The sequence below is a fragment of the Schistocerca gregaria genome, chromosome 11 (assembly GCF_023897955.1).
Source record: "Schistocerca gregaria isolate iqSchGreg1 chromosome 11, iqSchGreg1.2, whole genome shotgun sequence".
NCBI lineage: Eukaryota > Metazoa > Arthropoda > Insecta > Orthoptera > Acrididae > Schistocerca > Schistocerca gregaria.
The window spans coordinates 100,573,391-100,586,294 of NC_064930.1; the positions used below are offsets into that span (position 1 = coordinate 100,573,391).

General features: G+C 41.1%; 1 protein-coding gene across 4 annotated transcripts in view; it reads right to left on the minus strand.

Annotated features, from left to right (window-relative positions):
- Positions 1 to 5,432: 5,432 nt before the first annotated feature.
- LOC126295227 (neprilysin-2-like) overlaps positions 5,433 to 12,904 on the minus strand; it is a 229,318-nt gene continuing 221,846 nt past the window's right edge. For 2 of the 4 annotated variants that reach the window (XM_049987574.1, XM_049987573.1), the window contains exon 16: positions 5,436 to 5,959. In XM_049987574.1, coding sequence (XP_049843531.1) covers positions 5,797 to 5,959 — 163 coding nt within the window. In that variant the 3' untranslated portion in view covers positions 5,436 to 5,796. Of the gene's footprint in view, positions 5,960 to 12,904 lie in introns of all 4 variants that reach the window. The other 2 variants (XM_049987572.1, XM_049987575.1) reach the window with 2 other exon arrangements.

Here is a 12,904-nt window from a genome sequence, read left to right on the forward strand (position 1 = left end):
TCTAATGGAATAATTTTTTCACTATTTGCAATAAATGTAGCGAATTTCTCTTTAATTTTTTCACATCCTTTCATAAATTTTAGTATTTTGGCCAATCTAAACTTCTTGAATAAATGTACAAATTTTTCATTCTATTTCAATTTATCCATCCCAGGGCAAGAATATAATTGTCAATCTTTAATGCTGTTTTTCCATATCCACTCTGTCCAATTATGGTGCACTGGATTGAATTTGGTAAAAGGTTACCATATTTGTTTTACGACTTCTTCTCTGGAAGTCTTACTTTTGGCTCCCATTCAATTTTCATTTAATTAATTTTTTTATTGTAAATGAGATTATTTTAATTGAGTGGTAAGTCATGTTCTAAAAAAAAAAAGATTGATTGTACCTATACAAGACAGCTTTAATAATGTTCCATTAGTTGGTTTTTATTCAACTTTCCTAACTCTGAATATTACATCAAGAAATGATAACCTTTACTGTGATGGAGAAATGATAGCAATTCCTGTTGGTCAGTACAGTTTAAAAAATTTAGAAAAATTTAATCATTCCAAAAAACGTAATATTCACATTAAAGAAGATGAAATTTTAAGCAGGGTTACCATTGAGAGCGATATAAATTTGTATACGGATATAAAAGGCAGTACTGGAAGTATACTTGGTTCTTGTAATCAAGTTGTTGAGGCTAAAGAAAAAGCTGTGGCTAAAGACATTCCCAAAATTATTCTGTTTGAACTGATCAATATAAATTTCAATCTTGCTGATGCGATGTTTGTAAAGCATACTGATCATTATCACAGAGAAACTAATATTATCACATTATTCAAACCTAATGTAGAATTTGGTGGGCCAATAATTCACGAACCACATTGTCCTGTAAATATTCCAATTTTTGATCCAATTCAGGACTTAGAAATTACTATAACTAACGAAAATGATAATTTGATCGACTTCAATGGTGCTTGTGTAACAATTATTTTAGAAATTTGTTAATATTTTTTGTTCTTAATAAATCATGAACAAAGTCGAGAGTTATCAGTTTTACTCATTCCCTGTAAAGGAGAAGACTAAAAATCATTTGAATCTCTCCAATGAGAACACAGAGGGTAATATAAATATTGGAGTTGGTTGGGTTCATCCTAATCATACTGAATTATACATGAACTTCAGTATTATTGGAAATGATAGGACAGATTATCCAACTTATGATGGAAAATCCAATAAAAAGTGAATCGTTAATTGAGCACCAAAATTGTTTGATGCTATCACCACAAATAAAGGAAAGAATCATTCACAAAACAGTAATGCAACCAATTTTTTAGTAATGATACAGTGTTTGGTATCCTTATCAAGTGGATATGACAGCATACAGCACAAAAAAACTGAGTAGACACGCTTGTAGAATTGTAGCTGGCTATGGAAATCCATACAAAAGCCCTGAGATACTCAAGGAACTTAAATCATAATCTACTGTACTCCAAAAACCCTTTTGTGTAAATTAGAGAACTAGCATTGGAAGAAGACAGTGCAAAATTTCTGCCATCATTGTATGTCTTGTGTACACTCCATAATAAGCTGCTAAAAGAGAGCGAGGTCCACACCACCAGATTGATTTCTGTTACTCCATATACAAAGCGAACAGGATGGGAAACCACTGGTACTGGTTGCAGATACCCTCAGCCATGCGACTCAGTGATGATAACTAGATGTACATAGCTTTCGAAAGTAGAAGTAACAAAATTATGCCAATTGTGTAACTATTTTTGTAATCACTCTGCAATTAAATTCACATTTAATTAGGAACATGATCTTTCATCGTCTTCTGACAATTTGGATTGTCGAAATATTTGAAACACGGAGTTTCTGCATACATTTGATATGTTTTGAATGCCAGGAGAATTTTAAATGACAGCCCCAAAGTTCTGCAGGCCGATTCACTGACAGTGTATATGATGTCTCTGTTAAAAAAAAGTGTGTGTTTGTGTGTGTGTGTTTGTGTGAGGGGGAGAGACAGAGAGAAAGAGAGAGAGAGAGAGAGAGAGAGAGAGAGAGAGAGAGAGAGAGAGAGAGAATGTACTGCTGTGTCACGTGAAGGCTCAATATGTGGCATATGATCTTCCATATAGGACTGGGAAACTTTGGATACCTATGCCTCTTGTAGAACTGTTGCTCCATGTTCGTTTTGCTTATGGTATTTCTCTCTGATTTCCACAGAGTGCGTGTAGTATTTGTCACACAGCTCAGCACATTTAGAAATTTTTATGTGTGTATGGGAGTATATGTGATGTGTAAGAGCAATCCAGCTTTGAATTAATTGAGATCTTACTTAACTGTTATTATTATTATTGTTATTATTTTCCATCTTCCTGAGTGACTGGTTGTGAGACAGATATGCCACTACTGTCTTGAAACTAAAATTTATCATGTTTTACAGCATTCTTGCAAATAATGATACCAGTTATGCAATAATTACTTTAGTGTTGCTGATTGCTTCCATCATTTCAAGTGACAGACTACTTTAATGACAGTAATCATGATGCTTTATTATATATTATCAGATATTTGTCAGCATCTAGAAAACTTCATGGCATATACTTCTTCAACAATAACTCAATAGATTGCTCTGCTTATTGGATGAAACAGTTTCTAGGCTGTCAATCACTTCTCCGGTGACTGTCAGATGGAGACTCTTGTCAGTTTTGTTTCGGCTTCATGCTAATTAGGGCAAAAACGGAGGACAGAAATGTGCTCTGTACATCGCGTTGAAGAGTCACACATTGTCACAGCTTCATTAAGCGAAACTACCTCATTAGCTCTTTCCTCACCTGTTTATGTTATAACCTAGAATTGCAGTAAACCTCACTTCTTTCGAACTAGACAATTTGTTTCACTCGTTATAGCGTTTAAATTGCTAAAGTGATCGCTGCCCTAGGTTTTGTACAGTAAAATTTCTCTTTCTTCTTATTTTTACAAGTTGTTATGGGCGACATTTTTTCCATGTGATATTATCGAACCGAATAAATACGCAATATTTGTAAGAAAGAAAATCGTATCTAAAGTTGTTGTTTGTTGTTATGGTCTGCAGTCCTGAGACCGGTTTGATGCAGCTCTCCATGCTTCCCTGTCCTGTGCAAGTTTCTTCATCTCTCAGTACCTACTGCAACCTACAACCTTCTGAATCTGCTTAGTGTATTCATCTCTTGGTCTCCCTCTACGATTTTTACCCTCCACGCTGCCCTCCAATGCTAAATTTGTGATCCCTTGATGTCTCAGAACATGTCCTACCAACCGGTCCCTTCTTCTCGTCAAGTTGTGCCACAAACTCCTCTTATTCAGAAACGCTTTCCTTGCCATTGCCAGTCTACATTTTATATCTTCTCTGCTTCGACCATCATCAGTTATTTTGCTCCCCAAATAGCAAAACTCCTTTACTACTTTAAGTGTCTCATTTCCTAATCTAATTCTCTCAGCATCACCCAAGTTAATTCGACTACATTCCATTATTATCTTTTTGCTTTTGTTGATGTTCATCTTATATCCTGCTTTCAAGACACTGTCCATTCCATTCAACTGCTCTTCCAAGTCCTTTGCTGTCTCTGGCAGAATTACAATGTCATCGGCGAACCTCAAAGTTTTTATTTCTTCTCCATGGATTTTAATACCTACTCCGAATTTTCCTTTTGTTTCCTTTAGTGCTTGCTCAATATACAGATTGAATAACATTGGGGAGAGGCTACAACCCTCGACCCTTATGACTGCCATCTGGTTTCTGTACAAATTATAAATAGCCTTTCGCTTCCTGTATTTTACCCCTGCCACCTTAAGAATTTGGAAGAGAGTATTCTAGTCAACATTGTCAAAAGCTTTCTCTAAGTCTACAAATACTAGAAATGGAGGTTTGCCTTTTCTTAATCTTTCGTCTAAGATAAGTCGTAAGCTCAGTATGGCCTCACGTGCTCCAATATTTCTACGGAATCCAAACTGGTCTTCCCCGATGTCGGCTTCTACCAGTTTTTCCATTCGTCTGTAAAGAATTCGTGTCAGTATTTTGCAGATGTGACTTATTAAACAGATATTTCGTTAATTTTCACATCTGTCAGCACCTGCTTTCTTTGGGATTGGAATTATTATATTCTTCTTGAAGTCTGAATGTACTTCGCCTGTCTCATGCATCTTTCTCACCAGATGTCAGAGTTTTGTCAGAACTGGCTCTCCCAAGGCCGTCAGTAGTTCTAATGGAATGTTGTCTACGCCGGGGGCCTTGTTTCGACTCAGGTCTTTCAGTGCTCTGTCAAACTCTTCACGCAGTATCATATCTCCCATTTCATCTTCATCTACATTCTCTTCCATTTATATAATATTGTCCTCAAGTACATCGCTCTTGTATAGACCCTCTATATACTCCTTCCATCTTTCTGCTTTCCCTTCTTTGGTTAGAACTGGGTTTCCATCTGAGCTCTTGATATTCATACAAGTGGTTCTCTTTTCTCCAAAGGTGTCTTTAATCTTCCTGTAGGCAGTATCTATCTTAACCCTAGTGACATAAGCCTCTACATCCTTACATTTGTCCTCTAGCCATCCCTGCTTAGCCAGTTTGCACTTCCTGTCGATCTCATTTTTGAGACGTTTGTATTCCTTTTTGCCTGCTTCATTTACTGCATTTGTATATTTTCTCCTTTCGTCAGTTAAATTCAATATGTCTTCTGTTACCCTCATCTTTTTACCTACTTGATCCTCTGCTGCCTTCACTACTTCATCCCTCAGATCTACCCATTCTTCTTCTACTGTATTTCTTTCCCCTATTCCTGTCAATTGTTCTCTTATGCTCTCCCTGAAACTCTGTACAACCTCTGGTTTAGTCAGTTTATCCAGGTCCCATCTCCTTAAATTCCCACCTCTTTACAGTTTCTTCAATTTTAATCTGCAGTTCATAACCAAAAGATTGTGTTCAGAGTCCACATCTGCCCCTGGAAATGTCTTACAATTTATAGCCTGGTTTCTAAATCTCTGTCTTAGCATTATATAATCTATCTGATACCTTTTAGTATTTCCAGGATTCTTCCATGTATACAACCTTCTTTTATGATTCTTGAACCAAGTGTTAGCTATGATTAAGTTATGCTCTGTGCAAAATTCTACCAGACGGCTTCCTCTTTTATTTCTTCCCTCCCAATCAACATTCACCTACTATGTTTCCTTCTCTCCCTTTTCCTACACTCGAATTCCAGTGACCCATGAGTACCAATTTTTCGTCTCCTTCACTATCTGAATAATTTCTTTTATCTCATCATACATTTCATCAATTTCTTTGTCATCTGCAGAGCTAGTTGGCATATAAACTTGTACTACTGTAGTAGGCGTGGGCTTCGTGTCTATCTTGGCCACAATAATGCATTCACTATGCTGTTTGTCTCTAATGTTATTGACTAAAATTCAAGATAAAACTGAATGCTTCTGCATTATTTATTTATCTACCCTAAAGAGGAGCAGGTTACTAGGATGCAAATACATGCTGTCACACACACAGACAGTTGGCAAATTTGGCTGACGATGTGCTGAAACTGCGGCACCCAGACTGTCTTCTCTGGGTGCTTTGCAACTTGTGCCTGCCAGTCTCTTTCAAGGCTGCGGCCTTCCAGATAAGATGTCAGAGTCCAGTCAGCGAGGATCGCCCAGAAACAGAGCTCCACAGCTCTGTCAGCGGCTGACTGCTCGCAGGTTCACTTCTTTTGTTGCAGCCTGCAGCCATCAGTCAGCGATTGGCCCCCGGCAGTTCGGCGTCGCCACCAGGGCTCTCTACCACACCTGGCACTTCTTCTCAGGATTCATGGCGGAGCCGAGCGGACAGCTGAAGTCTGCAGCAAATTCGGGGCGGTTGGCGAACGGGCCCAGCACACGGAAGCGGTCAGGGGAGTGCACTCCGGTCGTAATTTCTTGTCGCAACTTCTCGACGCGGTACCTGTGAACGGATCGAAGCAGATACCGTAACTTATTTTCCTGTCTTGTTATTTAACTGCCAAAGATGAGGGCAACAAAGTATCACTGTTCAGAAGAGATTGGTGACAACTCAAATACTGGCACCAAACTTGAAAAAAAAATGGTATCAGTGCCTTAAACAAGAGGACTTTAACTACAACTTCCATGACAAAAATAGTTACAGAACTAAATTTATAAATATTTTTACAACATAGTCACTTTGCATGGCAACACACGTATTCCAGCTGTTGGCAAGCTCACGATGTATGTGTGTAACACATACATACATGATACAAGTATAAATTAATGTGGTGGTGGTGTTATGATCAGCATAGTTGCCTTCCAGTCAGTTGATCCGGGTTAAATTCCTGGCCACTACAGCAGGCTTTTAATTTCGCGTATGAGTACTTTTGCCACGCGCTCTTAAATTAATGTTTTTTCCGCTCTTACTCGCTGCAGACCAGGCTATGAGTCTCCACTTGTCTCAACATAGTAAATACCCACAGTACAAAACATAAGTTCATTAAATAGACATGAACACCTTGCAAACATAGACACACACATATATATATAGAAGCTGCAAACATACATGTGCACTGAAAGACACATGTAGACACACTATGTGAAGACATAGATATGCACCATACAAAAATACATACATTTTGTACACACACACACACACACACACAAAACATACATCTGTTGATTTTGTCTGCAGTCTAAAAATTGGTGCGATGCAGCTCTCCATACCCATGTACCCTGGAGAAGCATCTCCATTTCTGAGCAACTGCTACGCTAGGGATGCCAGTTATCGCTGAAACAACCGGATTTTGGTTATATAATTTTTTCTGTGCCGATTTAAACTGAATGTTAAAACTGCCCAAAAACCTGATTTCTGAAATAATCGAATTTCTGGTGTTTTGCTGGCTATTATTTCCTGTAATAAACGTAGAAATCGAATAAAGATTGAAAAATTTTGACTCTCTCAATTTCAATATACATAGAGTTGAAACATTACATTAGATACGTAGGTAATTAAAAGAGTCTGTCCACAGCTCAATGCTTTTCTCGAAAGGTGATAAATAGTAGAATACTATAAAAAATCACCTCTATTCTCCAACTGATTGTATTTTTTTTAAACTCTACCCAAAAGTCACGTGGGTTCAGGGATCGTATCACTATTTGGGCATTACGAATAGTCAGTGCTAGAGTGAAAACTGAGCTTGAAGATGTCTTTTTTTTCCCTTGTTAATTTGTCCATTTTCAAGGGCTACAGGCAAATAACGGCACATCATATACACTCCTGGAAATGGAAAGAAGAACACATTGACACCGGTGTGTCAGACCCACCATACTTGCTCCGGACACTGCGAGAGGGCTGTACAAGCAATGATCACACGCACTGCACAGCGGACACACCAGGAACCGCGGTGTTGGCCGTCGAATGGCGCTAGCTGCGCAGCATTTGTGCACCGCCGCCGCCAGTGTCAGCCAGTTTGCCGTGTCATTCGGAGCTCCATCGCAGTCTTTAACACTGGTAGCATGCCGCGACAGCGTGGACGTGAACCGTATGTGCAGTTGACGGACTTTGAGCGAGGGCGTATAGTGGCCATGCGGGAGGCTGGGTGGACGTACCGCCGAATTGCTCAACACGTGGGGCGTGAGGTCTCCACAGTACATCGATGTTGTCGCCACTGGTCGGCGGAACGTGCACGTGCCCGTCGACCTGGGACCGGACCGCAGCGAAGCACGGATGCATGCCAAGACCGTAGGATCCTACGCAGTGCCGTAGGGGACCGCACCGCCGCTTCCCAGCGAATTAGGGACACTGTTGCTCCTGGGGTATCGGCGAGGACCATTCGCAACCGTCTCCATGAAGCTGGGCTACGGTCCCGCACACCGTTAGGCCGTCTTCCGCTCACGCCCCAACATCGTGCAGCCCGCCTCCAGTGGTGTCGCGACAGGTGTGAATGGAGGGACGAATGGAGACGTGTCGTCTTCAGCGATGAGAGTCGCTTCTGCCTTGGTGCCAATGATGGTCGTATGCGTGTTTGGCGCCGTGCAGGTGAGCGCCACAATCAGGACTGCATACGACCGAGGCACACAGGGCCAACACCCGGCATCGTGGTGTAGGGAGCGATCTCCTACACTGGCCGTACACCTCTGGTGATCGTCGAGGGGACACTGAATAGTGCACGGTACATCCAAACCGTCATCGAACCCATCATTCTACCATTCCTAGACCGGGAAGGGAACTTGCTGTTCCCACAGGACAATGCACGTCCGCATGTATCCCGTGGCACCCAACGTGCTCTAGAAGGTGTAAGTCAACTACCCTGGCCAGCAAGATCTCCGGATCTGTCCCCCATTGAGCATGTTTGGGACTGGATGAAGCGTCGTCTCACGCGGTCTGCACGTCTAGCACAAACGCTGGTCCAACTTAGGCGCCAGGTGGAAATGGCATGGCAAGCCGTTCCACAGGACTACATCCAGCATCTCTAAGATCGTCTCCATGGGAGAATAGCAGCCTGCATTGCTGCGAAAGGTGGATATACACTGTACTAGTGCCGACATTGTGCATGCTCTGTTGCCTGTGTCTATGTGCCTGTGGTTCTGTCAGTGTGATCATGTGATGTATCTGACCCCAGGAATGTGTCAATAAAGTTTCCCCTTCCTGGGACAATGAATTCACGGTGTTCTTATTTCAATTTCCAGGAGTGTAGATACAGGTGCCATACCAGTTACCAGTTCATTCTATTTTAATCGTATACCCTAAATAAATTGTTGGCGAATTTTTAAAATGTTACTGGTGCCACAGTTTCCTTAGTGTTATTATTTCATAGAAATGGCAGGCAAATATTTAATCTTTCACTGCTACATCACTTCATAAAAATATCTCCGGGCTAGGCTCGGTGCCACTCTGCAGTACAACGGATGTTCAGCGACAGCAGTTGAGGAACTGCCATACAGGCCAGGTAGGGCACCAAGCAAAGTACACGGCACACGTCCCCCGCGTGCCGTAAGGCACGGCGCACGGTGACAGAGACGCTGCTGTCTCAGCAGTGCTGTACCGACTCTTATGCCAAGTGTTTGTTGCTGGTTTCTGTCAGTATTATTTCAGTAGTATTATAATCAAAATAGCACTTATCACTTTTCTCTTTTCTTACAATAACGCAATATTTGAGATCAATTCAAATTTTAGAAGTAAAAACTATTCCCTTTTTTTTTTAAAAAAAAAGGTTCATTTAAATGTTAGAATGGCTGCTATGTATTTTGGTTTCTTTACTCAGTTAATATTAAATAATAAAAAAACACCTGTTATAGCTGAGACCGAACAAATACCTGATTATACCTGTTATTCAGACCTAAAACAGTGGTACTGGTTTTAACCAGCCGTTTTTCCCCTTCCCTATACTGCACCCTACAGCCACAAGATCGTGTAGCATGTCCTCGGCCTTACTCCACAACATTTACCACATAAATGATGTTGAACTGACACCATCAGCTGCCAACAGGTGTTGTTGATATATCTCGATGTGGACAGCTGAAAATGTGTGCCCAGACCAGGACTCGAACCCGGGATCTTGTGCTTATTTGACAGACGCTCCATCCATCTGAGCCACCGAGAACGCAGATAAACAGCGCGAATGCAGGGACTTATCGCTTGCACGCTTCCCGTGAGATCCACTATCCCAACTGTCCACAATCTACATACGTAATGTACCTAATAGATATTTGTCCAGTGACTACTTGCGCACAAGAAGGTGACGATTCCCGTAAGAGTTCAGGCAACCTGTGTGCACTCGCACAGACGAAGGTGAATGACTGGGTAGCCTTTAACTATCTGTATGAAGATAGTAACTGTTCTCGAACGAAGAGATACCATTGATGACCGTGCAGCTTCTATAGAATAGATTATAATTAATTGAAACCTTCAGCTGCCGACAAGTTTTGTTGATATACCTCGATGCGCACAGGTTGCCTGAACTCTTACGGGAATTGTCATGTCAGAGTGAGTGAGTAATGAGTGGGTGGGCAAATACCTGTTAGGTACGTTACGCACGTAGATTGTGGACAGTTGGGAATGTGGATCTCGCGCGGAGCGTGCAAGGGATAAGTCCCTGCAATCACTCTGTTTGTCTGTATCCTCGGTGGCTCAGATGGATGGAGCGTCTGTCAAGTAAGCAGGAGGTCCCGGGTTCGAGTCCCGGTCGGGGCACACATTTTCAGCTGTCCACATCGAGGTATATAAACAACACCTGTCGGCAGCCGAGGCTTTCAATTAATTATCATTTATTCTAGAAAAGCTGCATGGTCATCAATGGTATCTGTTCTTTCGAGAACAGTTAATATATTCATATATTTACCACATACCCTGCTACATTATATACGGTTATTAGTAAATACCTCTGGAGCTTCAAAAGGTGAGTACAAGAAAACTACAAAGTGTACAGAAAAAAACTGGCCAGTTGCAAGTAGGACCCACATACTGAGTATATGTAGACAATTCGTACATTCTGAGAACTGAGAATCTTTAGTATTTTTGCACGTTATCGATACTGATAAGGCTGAGATATCGGTCCCAGAGATTCCGAGACTTTCGGGCATGTTTTGATTTCAATAACATAAATGTTACATAAAGTGCTGCAGTAGGCAAGATGACCTTTATAATAATACTCAATAGTAAAGGAATGACTTTATTGCTCATATGATGCATTTCAGAATTAATCCGTCGTCAGATATCTGGGAGTGATTACTGCACATTAATACGGAGAAATCACGTTATCTGCATGCAGGAATACCTCCTGGCTATACGATGCTGGATAAATTCCTAAACGTGCCATACGAGCAACATTCCTCGCCCGTTGTCTGAGTTTCTCCATTGCGACCCACTCAGTCTACATGCACAGCTAGTGACTGTTTTAATTTCAAGTCTGACACTGGGTAACAAATGACAAAAGAAATCATTTTCTCGTGAGATATATAACTAAAATTAACAATTTTAGAATTTTTTTCTTCGAGTGTAGTGTGAAACCTTGCTTATCGCCAAATTTCATGATAGCAGGTAGTGGGAAACACCCTACAGGTGCTGACGAGTGAAATTGTTAGTATTAAAATATGTGAAATAAATGGTTGAATCCTTTGACTTTGTTGTTGTTGTTGTTGTTGTTGTCTTCAGTCCTGAGACTGGTTTGATGCAGCTCTCCATGCTACTCTATCCTGTGCAAGCTGCTTCATCTCCCAGTACCTACTGCAACCTACATCCTTCTGAATCTGCTTAGTGTACTCATCTCTCGGTCTCCCTCTACGATTTTTACCCTCCACGCTGCCCTCCAATGCTAAATTTGTGATCCCTTGATGCCTCAAAACATGTCCTACCAACCGATCCCTTCTTCTAGTCAAGTTGTGCCACAAACTTCTCTTCTCCCCAATCCTATTCAATACCTCCTCATTAGTTACATGATCTATCCACCTTATCTTCAGTATTCTTCTGTAGCACCACATTTCGAAAGCTTCTATTCTCTTCTTGTCCAAACTAGTTATCGTCCATGTTTCACTTCCATACATGGCTACACTCCAAACAAATACTTTCAGAAACGACTTCCTGATACATAAATCTATATTCGATGTTAACAAATTTCTCTTCTTCAGAAACACTTTCCTTGCCATTGCCAGTCTACATTTTATATCCTCTCTACTTCGACCATCATCAGTTATTTTACTTCCTAAATAGCAAAACTCCTTTACTACTTTAAGTGTCTCATTTCCTAATCTAATTCCCTCAGCATCACCCGATTTAATTTGACTACATTCCATTATCCTCGTTTTGCTTTTGTTAATGTTCATCTTATATCCTCCTTTCAAGACACTGTCCATTCCGTTCAACTGCTCTTCCAAGTCCTTTGCCGTCTCTGACAGAATTACAATGTCATCGGCGAACCTCAAAGTTTTTACTTCGTCTCCATGAATTTTAATACCTACTCCAAATTTTTCTTTTGTTTCCTTTACTGCTTGCTCAATATACAGATTGAATAACATCGGGGAGAGGCTACAACCCTGTCTCACTCCTTTCCCAACCACTGCTTCCCTTTCATGCCCCTCGACACTTATTACTGCCATCTGGTTTCTGTACAAATTGTAAATAGCCTTTCGCTCCCTGTATTTTACCCCTGCCACCTTTAGTATTTGAAAAAGAGTATTCCAGTCAACATTGTCAAAAGCTTTCTCTAAGTCTACAAATGCTAGAAACGTAGGTTTGCCTTTTCTTAATCTTTCTTCTGAGATAAGTCGTAAGGTCAGTATTGCCTCACGTGTTCCAACATTTCGACGGAATCCAAACTGATCCTCCCCGAGGTCTGCACCTACCAGTTTTTCCATTCGTCTGTAAAGAATTCGCGTTAGTATTTTGCAGCCGTGGCTTATTAAACTGATAGTTCGGTAATTTTCACATCTGTCAGCACCTGCTTTCTTTGGGATTGGAATTATTATATTCTTCTTGAAGTCTGAGGGTATTTCGCCTGTCTCATACATCTTGCTCACCAGCTGGTAGAGTTTTGTCATGACTGGCTCTCCCAAGGCCGTCAGTAGTTCTAATGGAATGTTGTCTACTCCGGAGGCCTTTGACTTTACTGACTTTGAAGCTCCACTGTATTACTCTGCCAAGGCACGACAGGCATCGGGAGAGAAAATGCCTGTGACAGTCAGACAGAACGATGACAAGATGAGTCTACAAGGAAGGGCTCCGTTCGTATCGGCTGAGGTACGCAGCCCTGAGAATGACACGTGTAAGTGGGCAGGACACGTCTCTAAGTTTCTATCTGTAATACATCTCATTGCAAATTGGCACTAGAGAGTAGGAGTGTCAGAACACATACAAAAATCATCCACTTCAACTTGTCACATCAAATTTGTTCGCTTCTGCAGGTGG